The sequence below is a fragment of the Neopsephotus bourkii genome, unplaced genomic scaffold, assembly GCF_033783945.1.
Source record: "Neopsephotus bourkii isolate Nb327-2 ecotype Australia unplaced genomic scaffold, CSIRO-AGI_Nbou_v1 NB_384, whole genome shotgun sequence".
In the NCBI taxonomy this organism is placed as follows: domain Eukaryota; kingdom Metazoa; phylum Chordata; class Aves; order Psittaciformes; family Psittacidae; genus Neopsephotus; species Neopsephotus bourkii.
This window is the reverse complement of record NW_026900889.1, coordinates 1725524-1748357: the sequence shown is the minus strand read 5'-3', so window position 1 is coordinate 1748357 and position 22834 is coordinate 1725524. Positions and strand designations below refer to the sequence as shown.

At 57.0% G+C, this 22834-nt stretch overlaps 3 protein-coding genes across 5 annotated transcripts; 2 read left to right on the top strand and 1 right to left on the bottom strand.

Moving 5' to 3' along the window:
- Positions 1-1273: 1273 nt before the first annotated feature.
- Positions 1274-3892, top strand: GNG13 (G protein subunit gamma 13). Its single transcript, XM_061349046.1, has 3 exons — positions 1274-1743; positions 2763-2885; positions 3702-3892. Exons 2-3 carry the CDS (start codon positions 2788-2790, stop codon positions 3805-3807), a joined length of 204 nt encoding a protein of 67 aa, XP_061205030.1. The 5' UTR covers positions 1274-1743; positions 2763-2787; the 3' UTR covers positions 3808-3892.
- A 381-nt stretch (positions 3893-4273) lies between these two features.
- On the bottom strand, positions 4274-16539 carry CHTF18 (chromosome transmission fidelity factor 18). Of its 2 annotated transcripts, XM_061349222.1 has the most exons (22): positions 16417-16532; positions 16152-16304; positions 15933-16056; positions 15649-15823; positions 15425-15514; positions 15242-15294; positions 14905-15046; positions 13922-14134; positions 13246-13343; positions 11359-11482; positions 11094-11227; positions 10542-10635; positions 10366-10464; positions 9989-10119; positions 9560-9722; positions 9204-9428; positions 8948-9097; positions 8375-8505; positions 6859-7003; positions 5909-6016; positions 5111-5168; positions 4274-4502 (listed from the first exon to the last, which is right to left on the bottom strand). In XM_061349222.1, exons 1-22 carry the CDS (start codon positions 16496-16498, stop codon positions 4366-4368), a joined length of 2829 nt encoding a protein of 942 aa, XP_061205206.1. In that variant the 5' UTR covers positions 16499-16532; the 3' UTR covers positions 4274-4365. The 2 variants fall into 2 exon arrangements, with proteins under 2 accessions (XP_061205206.1, XP_061205207.1); XM_061349223.1 differs by lacking the exon at positions 16152-16304 and having other exon boundaries at positions 16417-16539.
- Positions 16540-17091: 552 nt separating this feature from the next.
- RPUSD1 (RNA pseudouridine synthase domain containing 1) lies at positions 17092-18814 on the top strand. Of its 2 annotated transcripts, none has more exons than XM_061349229.1 (5): positions 17092-17240; positions 17393-17516; positions 17641-17743; positions 17823-17924; positions 18231-18814. In XM_061349229.1, the coding sequence occupies exons 1-5, from the start codon at positions 17140-17142 to the stop codon at positions 18626-18628; spliced, it is 828 nt and encodes a 275-aa protein (XP_061205213.1). In that variant the 5' UTR covers positions 17092-17139; the 3' UTR covers positions 18629-18814. The 2 variants fall into 2 exon arrangements, with proteins under 2 accessions (XP_061205213.1, XP_061205212.1); XM_061349228.1 differs by having other exon boundaries at positions 17093-17321.
- The last annotated feature ends 4020 nt before the right edge of the window (positions 18815-22834 follow it).

The window sequence follows — 22834 nt, the reverse complement described above, 5'->3', positions numbered from 1 at the left end:
CTTAATAGACAATAATAGAGGGTTTGGAGCAGGGCAGCGTGCCCTGAGCTGCACCCACCCCAAGCAGCCCCGCACCCTGGGGCTGTTTGCAGCAAGCCAAGCCCAGTATTGCCTTTGCAATTAAAAAGGGACGTGTATTGGTTCCTTTGGGTGCTGCGGGCTCAGCGTTTGGCTCCAATGAGCTCCATCGATCCCTGGCCAAGGCCCAGGCTCCCGCATCCTCTCTTGGAGCAGGGTGGAGGAACGGTGGCTCCGGGAGGCTCTTAGCACTATTGATTGCCTGTGGAGGCTGAGGGCTGGCTCCTGGGGGAGCTTTGCCTTTGGCCAGGTCAGTGTAGCAGGGCATTGAGTGGCTGCTTGGTGGAAATGGCTCTGGTGGGTTAACGCCATAAAGGCTTATGGGAAGAGGCATCCTAGATAGATAGATAGGTAGATAGATAGATATAGATGACAGATAGATAGATAGATATAGATAGATAGATAGATAGATAGAGAGATAGATAGATGATAGATAGATGGATAGATAGATATAGATACAGATAGATAGATGATATAGATAGATGGATGATAGTTTTTAATATATATGTCTATGTATATTATATATGTTATATACTTTATATATACATATATATACACTCACACATATATATGAGATTGATTCATAGAATGACAGACTAGTTCAGGTTGGAAAGGACCATAAAGCTCATCCAGTTCCAACCCCCTGCCATGGGCAGGGACACCTTCCACTAGAGCAGATATACCATATAACACCATAACAACAAACATATACACACGTTTCACCTCCAGGCCACTGAATGCCCAGGATACCAGCGGGATTTGTCAAGGCTCCAGCACACAGAGGTACCCCTGTTTGTACCAGAGCCTTGATTCTTTGGGGTGCTGTAGCTTTTGGGGCTCTATTTGGGCAGCTTTTTCCTGTGGAAACGTTTCTTAAGGCAGGAAAGCTTCCCTTAAGGGTTTTTTTAGTGTTTATTTCATGAAGGTTTGGGGCTGGGGGGTTTCATATCTTGCTGGTTTTGCTTTTGCCTCAATTATGTTCCTTTTACTCAGCTAAAACAACTGCCCTCCAAGTACCACAATAATAGCTTTTTCAACACTGCTGCCCTGTTCCCCTTGTGCTGACCCTGCCCCTTCACCCGCCATATGTTCCATCTCCAAAGGCTCACTTTGGGGCATTTACTTTCTTTTTATCCCCCTTTTTTAACCATCCCTTCCCTGGATACTCCCCCTGCATCCCCTTGGCTCCAGCAGCAGCAGGGAAGTGGGAAGAACCACAAAACCCACGAGCAACTGCAGAAAAGCCATGGCAGGGCTGGCATTTGCAGGGATGCAGGATGCAGGCAGGGCCTCCCTGGGGTACCGCTGTGTCCCACCACGCATTACCCCCCCCCCTCTTTGGGGCCTTTCTTGTCCCTTAGGGCCATGGTGGATGCTGCGGTAACCCCATTCCAGCAGCTCTGCCGCTGGGTACCAGGACGCTGCCTCCATCCTGGTCGCTCACATTCATCGGAGCCAAATCCCCCGGGAGCAGCGGGGGGGGGGGGAAGGACGCTCCCATTATCCGGCTCCTGCCGTGTCGGAGGCAGCTGGACCCGCCGTGCATTAATAGATTACACAGAGGATCCGGCAGCGTCGGGAGCAGCGCGGGCAGGGCCGGGGCTTTGCTGAGCCGGTGGGGACGGACACGGCCCCCGCTGCCCACTGACACCTTCCCCAGCACAGGTAGGTGGAGGGTCCGGGTGCGGGATGCTGCTGGGATGGCTGCAGCAACGGATGGGGATGCTGGTCCCCATCCGATCTCCAGGAGAGCCCCGGGGAGGCCGTGCAGGGGGATGCTGCGCGCTGGGCGCTCGCCCTCTCCCCGGGCATGGATGCTATTCCAAGGGATGCTCTGCGGAGGAGCAGAGCTGGGGCAGCCCGTGCGGATGCCAAGCTGCCAGTGTGTGGCTGGATCTGAGCCGTGCTGGTGTGTGGAAGGGTATAGTGTCCCCCCCCATGCATCAGCCCTTGCCTGACCCTGTAATAGGGGCTTCAGTGTGGGCTGGGTGCAGGATGGGCACCCTTGGGGCTCAGCCGCAGCGGGTGCAAAGGTGCCCTGTGCTTCTGCGTGCTGGAGATCTGGGGTCATGGCAAGGGAAGGTCCCCTTGTGCCCCTATGCATGGGGTGACACAAGGAGCCAAGTGCTCGCAGGTCTCATGGTCACAGCTTGCGCCTCAGTTTCCCCATCACGCCTGTCCCCACTGTTACCCAGCACCCAGGGCCACTGCATGGGGGTGCCGAGTGGTCTGTGGTGATTCCTCTTGCTCCCCATATCAGAGATGCCCATCCACATGAGCTGTTTGCAGGGTTGTCTACCCAGCCATGTGGATGCTCAAAACTCCTCCTGGTCTTGCTTTGGGCTACCTCCACTAAGGAGAAGGGCAGACAACGCCATGCCCCAGTGGCCCCTGGTTGCTCCTTGCCACTGTCCACCCTAAGCAACAGAACCATCCCAATTGCAGCCAAATCTGGCCACATGCATGCACCCACATCTACAAGAGGCCAGCCCTGGGCACCCATTCTGTGCTGGGCTGGCCTTGCACCCCATCACCAAAACCTCCTGGAGCCATGGGCTGCTCCGCCATGGGGCTGGAAACCTGCCCCAGAGCTGGGGGATCCCATCTTTATGGGGTGCAGACCTGGGGGGGGGGTCAGGGCAGGATGCAGCCATGGGATGCAGCACCAACATCCTCATCTGCAGCCCCACAGAGCCCCTGGGTGCCACCATGGACGAGTGGGACCTCCCGCAGTGGAAGAAGGAGGTGGAGAGCCTCAAGTACCAGCTGGCCTACAAGCGGGAGATGTCCTCCAAGACAATACCCGAGTGAGTGATGCCCCCATCCCTCCCATCCCTGTATCCCTGTGAGGAACCCGGCTCTTCTTCACCCCGACACCAACATCCCCCTTCAAACCATGGGGAGCCCAAAATGAGGCAGGTTTGGGGGTTTCCCTTACGGTTCTTCAATCCCCCCCAAGTCCCAGCAGCAGAAACCCACCAGCTCCAGTGCTGATGCCCACAGTGATCCTTCCCATCCCAGCTCCTTTCCAGCTGCCCATGCTCAGTGGTGGCCAGGACATGGGAGCAGCCATAGAGACACCCCAGGACCCTCCCATTCTCCAAACAAGTGTTCAGACCCTCCCTGCAGAGCTCAACACACTTAAAGCTGTAAAACAAAGCCATGGACAAGTGTTTCCCATCCCTCGTTTGTACTCACTGCTCCTCAGGTGAAGGTGCTTGGCCCCATCCTATGGGTTCACCCAGCCCCGTCCCCCTTTCTAACCCACTTAGAAAGGGGGACAGAAAAAGAGCAGCTTTAGCAAATTGGTTTTAAACCACCATAAGTAAGCTTTAAAACACAACACAAATGAGTTTGAAACCCCATCATAAATGGGTTTTAAAGCACAACATAAAGACCATCCCCATGCTGGCAGCACAGGGGCAGCCATGGATGCAGGGGATAAAAGGCTTCTATTAAGCTCATTTCTTTCCCTCATCTCTCCCCCATCCATATAAAAAGCTGGGAGCAAAGGGCTCCTGTGCTGACAGAGGCTGGGCTCACCCCAATGCATCCAGCTGTGCATTCCAGGGCAACGGACCCCTGTGGGATCAATGCCCACCCCTTTACTCCCATCTCCACAGGTTTGTGAAGTGGATCGAGGACGGCATTCCCGAAGACCCCTTCTTGAACCCGGAGCTGATGAAGAACAACCCTTGGGTGGAGAAGGGCAAATGCAGCATCCTCTGAGGGACCCCCCCTTGAATCTCCCCTTTTATCCCCTTGCTGAATGTACTTTTATATTAGCCAGCTTCCTAATATGAGAACCTGAACCAAAACCCAACCCTCAGCCTGGCTCCTTATTTATAGCAGTGGAAGCGTTGCTCCTTTAGACAGGGGGGGACAGGGACAGCACAGGGGGTGGGCAGTGTGGTGGGACAGAGCAGCAGGGGTACCTCCATGCTCCGGCTGCAGCCCCATCCCCTCTGCCCCTGCTGCTCTTCCCCAGCTTGGAAAAGGAAGGGAACTTTTATAAAGCACATTCAGGGATTTTCAATGCTCTTTTGTACATTGCAGGGTCTCGTTGTTGCAGCCAACCAGGCAAAACAGGGCACCGAAGGGTTTGTAACTGAAATAAAGAGGACACGCCTCCATGGTTAGTTTCTTTATACAGATTTAATTTCTTTGTTAAACAAGTGGGTACTTAAACAAAATAACCCCAAAATAACCACGCACACCCCAAAACTGAAGCCAAAAGCCATCGTTTCCCCTTCAGTTCCATAAGTTCCTGGTTTCACTGCTACCCCCCTAGAGCAGGTCCTTGATGTAGATGTTCCTCCTGACGGCGTTGGAAACCCCTTCATTAAACCGGAACCAGACGTCGCTCTTCCCCACAGCTTTTCCCATCTGGTTCTCCAGGGATTCCTCCTTGGAGGCCTGAGGGGCTGCAGGGGAAGATCCAGGTCAGAAACTTGCAGAAACCCTTCTGATGCTCCCATGTTACAAACTCATAGAATCAAGGAATGGTTTGGGTTGAAGGGACCTTAAAGCTGCTCCAGCTCCAACCCCTGCCATGGGCAGGGACCCCTTCCACTGGAGCAGCTTGCTCCAAGCCCCTGTGTCCAACCTGGCCTTGAGCACTGCCAGGGATGGGGCAGCCACAGCTTCTCTGGGCACCCTGTGCCAGCGCCTCAGCACCCTCACAGGGAAGAGCTTCTGCCTAAGAGCTCAGCTCAGTCTCCCCTCTGCAGGTTCAAGCCATTCCCCTTGCCCTGTCCCTACAGGCCCTTGTCCCAAGCCCCTCTCCAGGTTTCCTGCAGCCCCTTTAAGCACCGGGATCCTGTAAACACTTGCAGCACCCACAACCCCCAGCTGACCACTGTCACAACCCCATAGGCACCCCTTGCCTCCTGCACTGGGGTCTGTTCACTTAATATCCCCTTTCCACCCCACGGATGTCCCCTGGGTGCAGTGTGTGGGGGCACAGCCCCTGTATGGGGTCCTGGCACAGGGAATGCAGCATCCACAACCACCCCATCCCTGTGCCACCGACCTGGGGCTGCGGCTTTCTGCTGCCGCCGAATGGGCCGCCCGAAGAAGTCTTTCTCAGGCTGCCAAAAGCAAAAGGCAGAAGGTGTCAGTGCCCACATCCACAGGTCACATTCAGACACAGCCACAGGCAAGCAGAGTTTCCCTCTGTGCAAGGCTGGACACTGGTGAGACCATCACCCCACCCTCAGGGCTGCTCCAGCTCCCTCCCCATTCAAGCACCCGGCACTGGAGGAAGCCACCAAGCAGGAGCTGAATGCAAATCCACAGGGGAATGCAAACAGCATTCAAAATGGGGTGGGAAACAGACACTGGAGGGTTCACCGTGCTCAAGCAAGGTTCTACAGGCAGTCAGGATCCTGATGCTGAGCTTGTGGAGAGGGAGGGAAGCATGGGACCACCGCTTGCTCCTTCTGGACACTACTGGGATGCCCACAGTGGGATGCACGCCTCACTCACAGAGGATGGTTTCCCCTCTGTTCATACCCCACACCTCATGAGCAGCTCTTCCTCCAGTCCCACGGCTTCTACAGAGCCAAAATTCAGCTATTTTAGCACAAAACATCCACATCTCCTTCCCCAGCCATGAAAGCTTCACGGGGCACATCCATAACTGTCCCCCAGCCCTAACTCATCCCGATGCTGGAACCCCAGCGATGATGCAGTTATGGGTCACATGGTGCTGAGCTCTTCTATTAGAAGAAACTACCCCAACTAAACACAAATAGCAGCAGAGACAGGGAGTCTCCAGCAGCCAGGATCGTGCTGGGAGGGAATGGGGTGGGAATTGCAGCCCCCTCACCTTGTCCTCCACAGCTGCCCTCTTGACGATGTGCTCCAGGCGCTGCTGGTGGTTGGGGGGCACCGTGTCCATGCTGTCTCCTGCCTTGCCGAAGCTCTTCCCAGGCTCCTGCAGGGAGAAGAGCCGTGAGTGAGGGTCCTTTTGGGCACCCCCCCAAGCAATGCACAGCCTGAGGGCAGGACGTTGCCCTGTCACCCATCCCACACTCCCCCCCTCTGCTTGCTGCCGGGTTTACTGCAATATCCAAGGAGTTTTCCACCCCTTCCTGGCTCTCAGCAGCGCATGGGATTAGCCCCGGCAGCGCGCTGGGAACGTGTTTGTTTGCAATCCCTTTCCCTGGGACCTCCTGTGTAAACAAGGAGCCTTCAGAGATGCTTTTGCAGCATCTCTTTGCCCCACACATCCCATGAGAAAGGCCTTCTGCTGCAAGAGGAGGCTCTCAGGGATTCATTATCCCGGTGGCACAAGGGCAGGGCAGGCACCAGCCTCACGTGAGCTGTCTCTCAGCCTTTTCCACCTTCTGCCTGCTGCTCCATGGAGGGTTTTGGCAGGGGGCAGTTACTGTGCTCCTCCTGGAGGCTTTGGGACTTCTGGGAGCATCAAAGGGAAGCAGGAGGGAAGGTGCAGGCAGGAGAGAGCAGCTCAATTCCCCACAGACACACGAAATCACAGCCAGAGGAACTAAAACCCCCTTCTCCTCACAACCCGGTTCATAGGTTTAACTCACAGCGAGCATTTCCTTCCAGAACTCCTGCAGAAGGATGAGCCCTTTGGGATCACCACCCAGCACAGATGTGCTGCCCTGAAGGCAGATGTGCAGCACGGCTGCGGATGGGGGAGGTTAATCCCGGATTTCCATCTGCAGAGCAAAAGCCACTGGCTTTGGAAAGCCCTCATCCCCTCAGCAGCCCCAAGGACTTTATTCCTATCAATAGCACCATGATCCCTACCTCTCCCAGGTTCCGGGCCTGCAGCAGAGCCTCCGTCCTCCTCATCTTCTCCAGCTCTATCTCCCTGGCAATGAGCTGCTTGGCTTGGTAGCTGAGCTGCCTGCGAGCCGGCAGGTCCGGGAACCGGCACACGTCCTCCACATTCCTGAATCATGGAGAGAAAACACATCAATACTGGAGATAACACAGCTTTATGCAAACTGCAGCCTGATGTAGGCACAGGGAGACCCTCCTGTATGGTCCTGGCCATGGCGCCTCAGTTCCCCCATCCCTGCTCTCTCCATGTACAACAGCAGCATTAGATGATGCCCAGCGGATGCTGCAGGGCACCTCAGCTGAACTCAGGAGGGATTACATCCGTTTTAACCTCGGTTTTAAAGCAAGAAGAGGGAAGTGCAGGCGGGTCTGTGCCGAGCAGATTGCTCTGAAAACCACGCAGCCACATCACAGCTTGGGCACGAGCAGCAGCACAACCCTTGGCAAGACCCCCGAGGTGCCTGCAGGGACCTGGTTAATTGAGGTGCAGCCATGAGCAGTAATTCGGGCTCATCAGAGCAGTTGTATTCTTAACCACTTGGTGCTCCAGCTCTGGAGTTAGGCCTGGCTCAGGACAGCAAAAGCCCAGCACCAAGGAGCCAGCTGGGCCCATTCCTCTGCCAGCTATAAATGTATCACACATTATTCACATCCAATAATATTCCCCTTAAAATAAAGGGAGCAAAGTCCTGTGTCAGACACATTTGCAGCCATTTAGAAATTAGCTGTCAGAACTGATTTAAGAAGTTTTAAAGAGGAAACACAGGTTTTGCTGTCGAGAACAGCTTGAGAGATGCTGGGATGCTCCTCGCAGGTACCACCAGGATGTGGCACCCCTGTGGTCCCCATCATTGCTGTGCACAGCCAGGAAATAGGGTCAGAATTCACAATAAAAGCAAAGCAAAGCAAAGCAACCTCCCTGCTTGTGCCACATGGCTCCCACCATCCTACGTGTTCCATCCTACATGTTCCATGGCCACAGCCTGGCGTGGGGAGGGCAGGACAGGATGGCTCATACAGTTCATACAGCCCCTGCAGGCTTTTCCACAGGGAACATAATAAATAATAAGGAGCTTCCCTGTAATCAGACCCAGCTGCTTCATTTAACAGAGGCTAATTTCTGTAATTAACTTTGTACCAGGAAGGCATCAGCGCTGCTCCTGCCTGTGCTGGGGTCTGTGTGACTTCACCCAGGCCTTGGGAGCGTTTATGGCTCGCTGTATACTTAGAGCTCAAGGCTGGCACTGTTAATACACTCACTAGCAGTGGCTGCAGTGACCATGTGCAATGTGCCCTGGTGACCTGCCCTCCCCTTTGCCACCAGCCCCCAGCAGCATCATTCCCTTCTCTCCCAGCTCCGGCAGAGCCAAAGGCAGACGCTTCCTCTCCTTTAATCCCATTACAACAAACCCAGCTCCAGCCTCAACCCAAGGGGGTTATTTCTGACCCCGACACCTTTCTTCCCACCCTCAGGACTTACGGGTCGAGCTTGTAGATGTACTGGCCCTCGGGCAGGCGCTCCTGGTGGTAGGTGAGGTTGTAGGCCAGCATGGTGCTGATGAGGTCTGCCAGCTGCTGCTTCTCCTTGAGGCTGTAGAGCTGGGTGTTCACCTGGGAGAGCATCACTAATCCATATTAACTTCTAAACACACAAATACAACCCAATGCGCTGGGGTTGTCTCTGTATGAGAGAGGACTGTGAATACCCATGAGGTTCACACCAAGCTTAGTTTCCTATAAGGGACACCTCACAAAGCAGGGACAGACCCCTCTGATGGCCCAAAGGGTAAATGCACCCAATGCAACCACACATTGAAACCAAACCAGCTGCTGGGAGGACCTTAAAGCTCATCCAGCTCCAACCCCTGCCATGGGCAAGGACCCCTTCCACTGGAGCAGCTTGCTCCAAGCCCCTGTGTCCAACCTGGCCTTGAGCACTGCCAGGGATGGGGCACTGATCACTTCTTGGCCTGTTCCAGTGCCCAAGGAAGGGACACATCACGCAGGCAGGGCTCCTGCCACCACAGTGAGAGGGGCCCCATTGGGCACTCACCGGTCGGAGCTTCGGGGCGATGATGTCCAGCAGCAGGCACAGCACCTCCAAGACAAGAGACTGATGCCCTGCACGGCTGCGGGCGCTGGGCGTTATCCCTGACACCATGGACATGACGAGGTTCTGCATGTGGTTCAGCTTGGCCAGGGCCTGGGTGCACAGAGCAGGGATGGCTCAGCCACGGCTGCCACCAGAGGTGTCCCCATGGGTGACAGAGATGCAGCCACGCTGCCACCATGGCCCTGCCGGTACCCACCTCGTGCTGGCTGCTGGGGTAAGAGAGCCGGGGGATGCTGGTGGCTGCGAAGAGGAGGTGGAAAGCCACGGGCAGGAAGGGCAGGTACCGCATCAGCTGGAAGCTCTGCCTGTGCAGCACAGCCCGGCTCAGCAGGTCGGAGAATCCCAACCACTCCAGGGCCAAGCACACGGTGCTGAAACTGGAGTCCCGCACCCTCATGTTCAGGAAGTTCTCGTAGAGACCCTGGCATGGGATAACGGGATGCAGGAGCAGAGATGGATCGAGGCCATGGGGATGGTCTCACCACAGCATCCCATCGAGCTCCACACAACACAGCAAAGGAAGGGCCCAGCTCTCCCCCTTGGCTACTCTACCTGAGCGAGCTTCTCCTGCTCCCCCGAGGAGACAGCAAGGTGTAGGATGTGGTGGAAGCGGTGGGAGGATGCACTGAAGCCAGCCTTCCCCCCGGGGTACGACAGATCCTCATCACCCACCAGGAGCTGGGCTGGCAAAGCGGGGTCCATTCCGATCCTGTGCCTGGGGGAGTCCAAAGGGAAGAGCTCAGGGTGCCCTGGGGCTGAACGGAGCAAGGAATATTTGACCCTTGCAAACTGGACTGAAGGCAATAGCCATGCCAAACTATTGGGCACTAAAGAGTGGGTAAGGAGCATCTGGACACAGAGATCTGCTGAAGCTCTCCAGAGCATTCCATCTTCCTCCACCACAAGTCTTGCAGGCACATCAGGGAATACCATGAAGCCACGTGCCCCAAGCAGACAGCAATCAGTAAATCCCACTTTTACCTTTGGACCTTTGGAAGCTGGAAGATCTCTTGCCAGATGGAGAACAGCCCCTTGTTTTGGTCCTTCAAGCCGATCCTCATCGTCTGCACCATCTGCATGCTCAGCTCCTTCTGGCCTCGGCTGTGCAGGAACTGCAACACAAGCAAGGGATTGGAGGGGAAGGAGACAGCAGGGATGGAGGGGGGATGCCCACAGCAGCAAGCTGGTGCTGGGGAAAGCTGCAGGCAGCAGCACCTCGCTCCTCCATTTGTAGAGGAATCCAGGTGCAAAGTAACACAGGGAACAGGCTGGAAATCACAGGGATCTGTCTGGGTCCCCTCCATCCCCATCTGAGCCCCGATGGGGTCAGGCTCCACAGGACCCCGTGCCCCCGGTACCTGCAGGGTGTTTATGCACGAGCGGATGTCATTCTCCGTCTTCTCGCACAGCGCCAGCAGCGCGCCCGCGTCCGCCCGCATGCCCTGCTGCAGGGCGATCTGCAGGACAGGGGGTCAGAGGGGGGGACCTGCCAACGGGGATGGGGGGGCCAGGGGAGCCCTTGGCCGTGTCCCACCTCGCAGAGCCGCTGGGCCAGCCGGGATGGTGCTGTCCGAGGGAAGACGAGCAGGAAGGATTGCTGCCGCAGCGGCCGCAGCGCAGGGACGTACCTGCAAAGGGGAGCAGAGGGGCCTGAGCAGCCCTAGCACGGGAGGCAATCCAGCTATTACCCATAGAACAGTCTGTGTTGGAAGGGACCTTCTAAGCTTGACATCAAGTCCAACCCCCTTGAAATGAGCAGGGACATCTCCAACTAATGAGGGTGCCCAGAACCTCTCCTTGAATGTCTCTAGGGATGCTCTGCTCAAAAAGAGATGCACTATTTATGCACCGCTGCATGCTTGGGCATGCACAAACAACTATACACTCACACCTCACTACAGGTCACTCCAGCAGACACAAAACATGAGGTTCAGGGAAGCTGAGCATCTTAGAGCTTTACTTTTCCTAAGGTGCATCTAATCCATGGGCCAAATAACTCAGCTCAGGAAGCATCAGCTGGAGGCAACAGCAGCCGCCTCCTTGCTTTGGGTCCCTACCCCTCCCCAGACACACAGCAGGCACTAACTGGTCGTTGCAGATGCAGATGATGGGCCTGAGCAGCAATCCGCCCTCCCGCTGCCTCCGCCGGCCCATGCCGGCCGCTGCCTCGCCCTGCGCATCCTTACGGTTGATGATGTTCAGCAGCACGCTGATAGATGCCTTGGGAAATAGGAGTCAAGGAGATACGGGATCAGTTCTTGCTGGTCAGAGGCAAGGAACAGCTCTTAAAACACCACAGGAGATGAGCTGAACAAGTAAGTGGTAAATGCAAAAGGTGGCCAGCTCCTTACCGCAGGCGCACCGTCTATCTCGTCAATGATCAGGCAGTTGGGCTTCTCGTTGGTGCCCAGCACAGACTTCATCTGGGTGGCAGCTTCAATGCGGGTTTTGAACACCTCAGGGCTACGGTCGTCACTGCAAGGCAAGGCAGTACAGGCTGATGTGGATGGCATCACCTCCTGCACAGCATCACCCCCAGCACAGCATCACCCCCAGCACAGCATCACCTCCAGCACAGCATCACCTCCAGCACAGCGTCACCTCCAGCATAGCGTCACCCCCAGCACAGCATCACCCCCAGCACAGCATCACCTCCCGCACAGCATCACCTCCAGCACAGCACCACCTCCAGCACAGCATCACCTCCAGCACAGCATCACCTCCAGCACAGCATCACCTCCTGCACAGCATCACCGCCAGCACAGCATCACCTCCTGCACAGCATCACCTCCTGCACAGCATCACCGCCAGCACAGCATCACCTCCAGCACAGCATCACCTCCTGCACAGCATCACCTCCAGCACAGCATCACCCCCAGCACAGCATCACCTCCAGCACAGCATCACCTCCAGCACAGCATCACCTCCTGCACAGCATCACCGCCAGCACAGCATCACCTCCAGCACAGCATCACCGCCAGCACAGCATCACCTCCAGCACAGCATCACCCCCAGCACAGCATCACCTCCCGCACAGCATCACCGCCAGCACAGCATCACCTCCAGCACAGCATCACCCCCAGCACAGCATCACCTCCAGCACAGCATCACCTCCCGCACAGCATCACCCCCAGCACAGCATCACCTCCAGCACAGCATCACCTCCCCCACGCATCACCTCCAGCACAGCACCACCTCCAGCACAGCACCACCTCCAGCACAGCATCACCTCCAGCACAGCATCACCTCCTGCACAGCATCACCGCCAGCACAGCATCACCTCCAGCACAGCATCACCTCCAGCACAGCATCACCTCCAGCACAGCATCACCTCCAGCACAGCATCACCTCCAGCACAGCATCACCTCCAGCACAGCATCACCTCCAGCACAGCATCACCTCCAGCACAGCATCACCTCCAGCACAGCATCACCTCCAGCACAGCATCACCTCCAGCACAGCATCACCTCCAGCACAGCATCACCTCCAGCACAGCATCACCTCCAGCACAGCATCACCTCCAGCACAGCATCACCTCCAGCACAGCATCACCTCCAGCACAGCATCACCTCCAGCACAGCATCACCCCCAGCACAGCATCACCTCCTGCACAGCATCACCGCCAGCACAGCATCACCTCCAGCACAGCATCACCTCCAGCACAGCATCACCTCCCGCACAGCATCACCTCCAGCACAGCATCACCTCCAGCACAGCATCACCTCCAGCACAGCATCACCTCCAGCAGCTCACCTCCAGCACAGCATCACCTCCAGCACAGCATCACCTCCAGCACAGCATCACCTCCAGCACAGCATCACCTCCAGCACAGCATCACCTCCAGCACAGCATCACCTCCAGCACAGCATCACCCCCAGCACAGCATCACCTCCAGCACAGCATCACCTCCAGCACAGCATCACCTCCAGCACAGCATCACCTCCAGCACAGCATCACCCCCAGCACAGCATCACCCCCAGCACAGCATCACCCCCAGCACAGCATCACCCCCAGCACAGCATCACCCCCAGCACAGCATCACCTCCAGCACAGCATCACCTCCAGCACAGCATCACCTCCAGCACAGCACCACCTCCAGCACAGCATCACCTCCAGCACAGCATCACCGCCAGCACAGCATCACCTCCAGCACAGCATCACCTCCAGCACAGCATCACCTCCAGCATAGCATCACCTCCAGCACAGCATCACCTCCACCAGAGCCAGCACAGACTCACCTGGCATTCATCTCGACAGCGTTGTACCCCGCATGCTTTGCAATGACATGTGCCAGAGTGGTCTTTCCCAAGCCAGGTGGGCCACAGAGCAGGGCTACCTGGGGAGAAGAGGTAACATCAGCCCAGCAGGCAGTGCAGGAGGGCTTCCTCCAGCTCCAACACAGCTGCCATGCAAGCGGATGAGGCTCTGCAGCCTCCAAACCGGTTTTAGGAGCTGCTGCACTGGTTTGTAGACACAAAGGGAGAAGTTAAAGGAGGAAGGAGAATATACAGGCACTCAGAGGTGACAGAGTCATCCTGGCAGCATCCCTCATGCAGACGTTTAAGCTTGCAGGACAGTAGACAGAAAAGACTGAACAAAATCCCTTCCAGAAATACATTCATGTGAAGCAATGCTGTTAGTATCTATGTTTGTTTCCCCCTTTCTCTATCCTGTAACTGGACAGGCTGAAGCTGGTAAGCTGGCCTGGGTGTGCTCCCTCTGTCCCTTTAGCATCTGAGCATCATTGAAACAGATGAGAAAACCCCATAATCTCTAAGGAGAATGAGGGAATCCCATTTCTCCTAGATCTGTACTGGCAGAGAAGGGAACGGGAAGACCCTGCTCCTCACCTCAGTGGCAGGATGAGGGGGACAGGAGAGGAGACCCATGGCAGCAGCATCCTGTCCTGCTCACCTTATATTTGGGTCTCTTGTGCTGGTCCAGCTCAGCCTCCAGAATCTCCTCTGTGAGCTGGACCTTCGTTTTCCATTTACTGTGCTGCTCCTTGGGTTGGTTGAATGGAGGATGAGCTTCAGTGCTGGCCTTGGCCTTCTTCACAGCCTTCTCCTTCCCAAACACCACCGTGTCCCACAGCTTGAGCCACTTCAGAAGGCAGCGGTTTGTGTACTGCGAGTTCAGAATGACAGCAGCAAGGCCATCAAAGCTCGGAAGGATCCAGTCTAGGACAGCAGAAGGCTGCTCCTTCATGGCCTAAAACCAGCAGGGCAGGCAGAGACAGGAGCCAAGCCCAGAGCGTGTCTGCCCAGATGGACCTTGAGCACATGGAACATCATGGGAGAGGCTGCTCAGGTTTCTACCTGGCATGGGAACAGAATGGGAACACAGCTTCCTTCCAACCTCAGCCACCACAGAACCATAGAATGGCTTTTGGGTTGGAAGGGACCTTAAAGCTCATCTACCCCCAACCCCTGCCACAGGCAGGGGCCCCTTCCACTGGAGCAGCTTGCTCCAAGCCCCTGTGTCCAACCTGGCCTTGAGCACTGCCAGGGATGGGGCAGCCACAACATCACCATCCCGCAGGGCAATCAAGGACAACTCACATCAGCCCAATCCCTGCTGTCCCTCGCCTGTCTCAGTTCAACCCAGCGCTTCCCAGCCTCTTCCACAACCTCCAGCTCCCTACAAAACTTACAATAATCCCCAAACCCTCAGACCCACCAACGATTCCTGGCTGAAATCCACACAATCCTTTCTGCCTGCTCATCTTTCAGTCTCTCTTATCAGAAGGCCCACAGCTAAAACCTCTCAGCAGCAGGACTGCACAGACAGAGCCTCCAGCCAATGCTTCCAAAAGCAGCACCACAAAACCTGATCCCACAGCATTCATAAAGAGTATGGAGGGGGTAAGCCCCCGAGCCCCCCTTCTAGCACCTCACATCATCACTGAGCAGCTCCATGTAGCGCCGAGGAGTGAACCTGTCCACCCAGAGGCAATGCAGCGCTGAGTCCTCCTCGTCTGTCGGCTCCGCTTCCACAGCAGGCTCTGGGCTCTCGGTGCTGGTCTCACTCTCGAGGCAACTGCAAGAAAACATTAACTTGTCCCAGACCAGCCAGGGAACCAGGGCAGGGCTGGGAATTCCACCATCACTTCCCAAGCTGGGGATGCTGAGGGCTAAGAGGCTCTTCTGCCCACAGGTCTCCAAAACCTGGACACCACCGGAGCACCCGAGAGTGCAGCAGGGATAGGAGTGGGATTGCATCCCAACCCCTCACCTGTTGATTATCTCCGTGAGCTGCTGTGATGCCTCCAGAACACATCTTCGACGCTTGGGCACAAAGAGGGGGAGAAAGGGGTCAGAGACACCCGCTAAGCCATGGCTGTGGAGAGGAGGGATATGGGAGCCCGTGCTATGGCTATCCAGGGGAAGGCAGGAAGATGGGTATATGATGGGATACCTCTTCATTCACTTGTTCCTTCAGGTAGGAGAATGGCACCCCCAGCAAGTGGAGCGGCCGCCGTGTATTCCAGCCCAGGGAATCAGGGAGCTGCAAGGACCAGAGGACACACACTGATGTTCATACTGATGCTCGGCACAAACACTTCACTCTTCATCACAGATCCCCTCCTGAACTGGACGGAGGTCACAAGAAGCAAGCCCAGCCTTCAGACCCCTCCTCACCTCCACCCCTGTCCTGGAGGAACCATCCCTCAGGACCATGAAGACCCTGGTGCCCTCGGTGGATGTCACATTGATGTAGTCCTCCAGGATGGGCGGCCGCTTGAGGACCCGCTTCTTCTCGGAGGGTGGTGTGTTCTGCAGTGGGGCCATGCCACTGATGTCCAGGTGGTCCGAGCTGGAAAACACCATTTCCCTTCAGCAGGGGCAAGGGATGGGACCCTTGAACCCCACCTTTGTGTTGGGGTTCCTCACCCCTGCCCAAAGCAGGGTTCAAGGTGGCCAACCTGACAGCCTGAGGAGCAGGCTCCTCTGGGCCAGCATCCCAGGGGCCATCCGGAGCCAACTCATCATCCACTCCGAAGCTGAGCTTCTTAACAGCTTCCAGCCGCTGCCGCTTGGGCTTCGGGGCTGTGGGAGACAGCAGGGCAGGAGGAAGAGGAGAAGCAGCCTCGCCTCCGCCGCTCCTCCAGCGGCAGCATCCCTGCACCCGGGACCAAACCTACTGCGGGCTGCGGGCGGGGAACCGGGGGAGCCCCGATCCCTCTTCCTGGAGCTGCTGCCCCCGTCGGGGTCCCCGGGGGGTTCGGGCTCCTTTGGCGGCTGCCTCCTGTCCCGGAACTGGGAGATTCTGCATCCAGCGGCTGGGGTCGGGTCACCTGCGAGCGGCGAAACGCGGCGCTGCCGCTCACCGGGGGGACCCGCGGCGGGGCGCGCAAAGCCGGGTCCTGCCCACCCGCTCCATCCCTCCCTCCGCCGCCGGTCCCGCACCTCCCAGCTCGGCCAGCGCCTCCAGCTCATCCGCGAACCGCTCGTAGAACCCCGCCTCGGGGTCCGCATCGGGCTCCTCCATGGGACCCGCTCCCGCCCGCACCGCGCTTCCGGCCGCCGCGCCGCCGCGGAGCCGCCGCTGATTGGACGCGGTGCTCCGGACGGAAGCAGTGGAGGCGCTGATTGGACGCGACGAAACGTTGGACGCGGCGGCTGCGGCGTTGATTGGATGCGACGCGGGGTCCGGTGCCGGTGACGGCGCCGCCAGCGGTGGAGGCGATGTAGCCGCTCAGCGCCGCGCCCCGGGGACTGCGCTGCGGGTCCGGAGGGACCGGGACGGGAACCGGGGCCGGGGTCGGGCACCGGACACCAGGGCTGGGGCTTGGCATCAGCCCCTCCACCGTGTCCCGTGTCCCCTCCGCCGAGCGGGTCCCTCCGTGACTGCGGCCCGGCCGCAATTGGACTGGACCGGCCCAAGCATCGTGCGCCGGCGGGGCCTCCACGTGGGGCACCGGGACGGGTGCCGGACCGGGACGGCTGTGGCACGGGCACGGGCACCGGTAAGGCACGGGCACCGTGCGGTGGAGCCCGGTATTGCCCTGGGACCCGTCTGCTGTGACCCTGCGGCACCGGTACACTTCCAGCCCTAGCGGGGTACTGTCCCCATCCCGGGGCGCACAGGCTGCGGCTGAGGCTCATTGTGATTCCCGCAGGGCGCTGGCCATGGAGCCGGGCAGCATCGACAACCTGTCCATCCTGTACCAGAGCTCTGACTTCATCGTGGTCAACAAGCACTGGGACATCCGCATCGACAGCAAGATGTGGTACGAGACCCTGACGCTGCAGAGCCAGCTCAAGTACCGCTTCCCCGAGCTGGCCGACCCCGACACCTACTATGGCTTCAGGTGAGCAGCCGGGGTGGAGCGGGCTCCTTCCTGCCCATGGAATGCTTCTCCAGCTCCCGTTTCCTCCCCAGGTTCTGCCACCAGCTCGACTTCTCCACCAGTGGGGCTCTGTGTGTCGCACTCAACAAGGCAGCAGCGGGAAGCGCCTACAAGTGCTTTAAAGACCGGCTGGTGACCAAAGCCTATCTGGCCCTGGTAAGCCTGTGATGCCGAGTCCTGCTTCTGCACTTGGTGTGGTTAAATCGGGGCTTGGCCTCTGCTGCTTGTGCTGGTGAGGGGTGGCAGGGCTCAGTCTGCAAACCCTCTTCCTGCCCTGCAGGTCAGGGGCCACGTCAGCCAGAGCCGGATGACGATCCGCTACGCCATAGGGAAGAACACCACCGAGGGCATGACCCACATGATGTGCATCGATGGGACGGAGGGTGAGCAGCTCCCACGCCCTGCCTGCACTGCCCAGGCCACGCAGGGGGTGAGCTGACTCCCATCTGCATCTCACTGCAGGCTGTGAGAACCCCAAGCCTTGCCAGTCGGAGCTGATCGTGCTGGAGCACGGGTCCTACAGCGGAGACCCCGTAACCAAAGTGCTGCTGCAGCCGCTTACAGGTAGGAGGTTGGGGTTGGGGCAGCGTTTGAACAGGGGGGGTTTGAGGTCCCAGGGGCTCCATAGGGCTTCCTTGTCCCCAAGAGCACAAGGTGATGAGGCTGGACAGCCAGAGATGCTGCATGTGCAGCGTTGGGCCTTGGTGTGGGTGCATGGTGCAAAGTGAAGCCTAGAAAGGGCTGAAGGGATCAGAGCCACCAAGCTCAGAGGATTCAAATGGGGATAAATGCCATTTGGTGCGTTATCACCACTGCATCCTCAAGGAGGGATTCAGGGATAACCCATGTCCGTGGTTCCTTTCCCTGTAGGGCGTACTCATCAGCTCCGGGTTCACTGCAGCGCCATCGGCCACCCCATTGTGGGGGACTTCACCTACAGCCACAGGAAGGACAGCAGTCCCTATAGGATGATGCTCCATGCCTACTACCTGCGCATCCCCACCGGCAAGGAGCTCATTGAGGTCTGTGCCCCCGACCCCTTCATCACCGCAATGGACAGCAACTGGGTGCCCCAGAGCATCACTCACCGGCTGGATGAGACCATCCAGGAGCTGAAGGACAAGGTGATGCAGAAGGAGGAAGAGGAAAGCCAGGAAGCCGTGCTCGGTGGTGGGGAACAGGAGGCACTGAGCGAAGCCAAGAGCCCAGAGACAGAGGAGCAGCGAGCCCGGTGTGAGCAGTGGTTGGCCGAGTGGGCATTGGAGTGAGCACAAACCACGTCACTGCGTTTCCAGCCCAGTGCTCCATTTCTATCCCAGTGGGTCCCTGCAGAGCCCAGCGCTGACTCCATGCCTGCACTTCCTGTATCCATGGCTTCCCTCACTTCTGGGGCTGGGATTAGGCAGATTTTAGCAGTGTTTAGTGGTTTTTAACGTACACATCATCCATCTGGCCACTGGATGCCCCTTTCCTAACTGTGGGCCTCAGCAGCAGAGTCAGTGTGTCATGTACCAGCTTAGAGCGACCCAAAAGCTTTATGTCCTCACCCCAGGGCTCAGACACAGCCAGGGCAGCAGGGATGCTCCCTTTGCCATGAGGATGATGGACACGTCCGCAAACCCTCAGTGCCAGGAAGGCAAAGCAAAGGGAGGGGAGAACACACCTGGGGCAGTCGTGTCATTGACTCTCAGGATGGTTTAGGTTGAAGGGAGCTTAAAGCTCATCCATTCGCAACCCCTGCCACGGGCAGGGACCCCTTCCACTGGAGCAGCTTGCTCCAAGCCCCTGTGTCCAACCTGGCCTTGAGCACTGCCAGGGATGGGGCAGCCACAGCTTCTCTGGGCACCCTGTGCCAGTGCCTCAGCACCCTCACAGGGAAGAGCTTCTGCCTAAGAGCTCAGCTCAGTCTCCCCTCAGGCAGGTTCAAGCCATTCCCCTTGTCCCTCACTCCCATTCCTTTCACTCCAGCCTGCTGGGCTCGCTGGCACACACTGGCTGGGAGGTGGGAGATCAGGAGGCTGAAGTGCAGCCTGGGGGCTCCAGCAGCCCCGTGAATCCTGGGGTGAGTTGATCCAAATGGATTTTAATCCTTTTTTCAGGTTTCTAGGAGAAGAATCTCGTGTGTTGGTGGTTCTGGAATACGGGCGGTCTCAAGAATGAGCGTTTTTAGTACCTCTGTGGTCAGGGAGCCAGCAGCCCAAAGCTTTTTAGTATATCTTCTTATTGTCCTAGCATTGCCTTTTACCAGCACCCACTCTTATCCCAGATGGGGATGTAACCCCTGCAGACACAGGTTAAAAGACCCAAACCCTTTACCCAAGCAAGGGGGAATAAGCATCATGTCTTGGTCCCATCGTGTAGCTCCTCTTCAGTTTGGGAAGGCTCTGGAGCAGCCAAGGATGTGCTTTAAGCTACAGTAGGCTGAGGGCTGATGTTAAGTGTGGGAAGGAGCAATGAGGAAAGCTGGGGAGGGATGGAGATGGCTGGAGCCCATTGTACACAGAGCACCCATCCCTGGGGTGTCCTGCACTGCGCCACCACATCAGCACATGCTGCAGTCCCTGTCATCCCACAAGCCCCATCCTGTATCAAATGTACCTGCAGTGGTTTCACATCGTATTCCTACCCTGAGGGGCAATAAACCAGCACAGCCCTCTCCTTGTGGGTCACCAAAACCCCCTGGGGTATTGCATTGTGTTACAGGGACCACAGGCTTATGAGCTGGTGGCAGTGGGCTGAAAGGGGTTGGAGGAGCAGGAAATCCATCTCCTTCCTCCCAGGCCCCATCTCTGCCCATCCCATCTTCCTGGAATGGCCAGGGAGGGGTGAGGCAGGTCCTGAAGCTGTAAACCAACAGCACGAACCTGTTTGCCAAAGAATGGCCATGGGTGACGTGCACCAGGGGGCCTGAAGAGTTAGGGGTGAGGTTTGCAGCATCAGAGGTGGGACACAGCCTCCTCTTCCCTAGTGTGGGAATGGTCCCTGCTATGCAATGGGGGCACATCCAGGACAAGGCGAGGGGATGCTGGGGACCAGCAATACTGGGGGCTGGCATCCACTGCTCACCCCATGCACCCTGCACCACCCATCAGCCTTCATGCATTGCACTTTTACCCAGTGCTGCAGAAACCAGAGATAAATACCCATTTTCCTTACCCTGCAGAGAGGTGTTTTCCAGGATCCCTTCCCTGGGTACCATGTCACATCCAATCCTCTGCCATCACTGTATCCTCTGTGGATCCACTCACACGTGTGAGCGGGGGGGTTGTGATGGGGCTGTGTGTTGTGATGTTCTGTACAGCTTGCAATAACCCTTATTTCTTACAATAACCCTTACCTCTTGTTGCACACTGTGTAGTAAACCATTGCTTACATATCCCGTGGCTCACCCTCTGGTCTCTCAATCCGTGCAGTGGGGCTGGGGGCTTCCAGGAATGAGCCTGAACTGGTCCAGCAGGACCAGCCCATGGGTTCCAACCCGGCCAACCTGTTGTGTGAGCACCGATGCTCATCCTCACCCTGCTGAAGTTCACCTGCATGAAACCACAGGGATTCTCTATGCAAAACCCCTCCTGCATCCAGTAACATGACCAGGGATGTCCGAGGGCGGGCCCTCCTCTGCCCATGTCCAACACTTGGGATTGTCCCCAACCAAGGAGCAGAGACAGAAGAAAACCCCCTAGTTTGGGAACACTGCAGCTTTCCCTGGCAAAGAGGTGTGGGAACAGCCCTGGGGTTGCTGGTGTTTAGGGGGTGCAGAGGGAAAGCTGCCACCAAGCATGATTTCTGTATAACTTGTACATCAAGGGCCAGTCCTTAGGTTGGAGCAGCTGGAAAAGGAATTATAATAAGGAAAAATAAGGATCTTATAAGAATATATTTATAAATACAATATTTGTAGGATTTTTTATAAGGAAAAATAAGACCCAAAGCAGTTATTTGCAGTCTTCAGGTTGTGAGATACAAGATCACAAGCCCAGCAAGGGCAGGGAAGTGGCTGGTTAAGAGAAAGATGTGCTTGGAGCCCATCACTGATCTAGGGAAGGGGCCTAGGGAAGGGATGCTTCCCTGTGTGTCCAGATTTGGGGTCGATGCTCCTGTGCCTGCATCACCTGAGGCTGTTTCAAGGCCAATTTCAAGCTCTGTGGGGACGTGATGGAGGCAGTGGACTCCAGCCACCTCTGGCCAGAGAGCCTGCGGGAAGGGCTGTGTCCCTCATAGCAAACAAGCTCCTGTCATTTCCCTGCTCCAACAGGAACTGTTTTTACAGCAAATCCCTCCAAAATAGCAACCAGAAACAGCCGCAGGCATCGACCGAGCCCTGGTGCTGCAGGACCGGTTGTACAGTGGGGGACAGGGATGGGGACGGCATCAGGGGATGGCCAACCCTGCTCCAGGGACCCTGGGTGAAGACTGATGCCCTCAAACCCATCCAAGTGGGCTTAGGGCATCAGCAGGGTGAGGAGCAGCCAGATGGTCACTGCTGACTGCTCTCATCCTTCCTTATTCCTGGGATAACATTTTAACCTGGGATACCTACCCAGATAACATTCACTGCTGCACAGCAATGGGATTTTCCAGGTTTCCATCCCACAGCCTTTGCTTCCTTTCTTTCAGGTCTTCCTTCTTCAGGGCCCGTGCCAGGTGGTGGTTTAGGATCTGAAATTGCAGGGAAGAAGCTGTAAAAAAAGGGAACAGGATTGTGCAGGGTCAAGGCAAAAAGGATGGGTGTGAGTGGAAGAACATCCCGGAGGGGTGCTGAGCCCATCACCGGGGACTCATTTCGATGCCCTGCTCGCTTTACAAACACACCCCTGAACAGCCCAAAGCATTTCAGTAGCCAGGGGGATCTCTGTTGCCAGCACAGAAACCCCCAAACCGGAGGATTTACCCCAAAGTGACCCCTTACAGAGACAGCAAAAACCCCAACACGAAACCAGGGGAGGAAGCAGCTTTACAAAACACGGTTGAGAAACTGCCCCGTCACACCCCCATTGGAGAGCAACATCCCCACCCCGCAGCAGATAAGTGCTGTGCTCATCCCACTGCAGCCCGTGAGCACCTGCCCTTGGGACGCAGAACGGCTCCGAAAGGGCCAACGGTGGGAACAATGAGCCTTAATGGAAGGATTACTTGGATCATTACTTGGGCAGCTCCAGAAGCAGGAGCAGGGATTTATTTCCTATGGGGGTTGGATACAGGGGAGGGCAGACTGTGGGTGTCCTGCACTGGGTTTCTCCCACTCTATGCTGATGCGGTCCCATGTGGATGCAGGAGGATGCTGTCCCTGCAGGGTGCAGGGGGGAGCAGGGCTGTGGGTGTCAAAGAGGACAATTTATTGTGGAGTTTCTTTTAACAATAGTAATGAATGGATTTAAAGTCTGGTTTCTGCGGTACAGGGTGCAAAACCCTTCCCTGGGCTGCGGGGGTTTGTGCCAGCACCGGAGCTTTGGATCGGCTGCAGGACCCCAGCA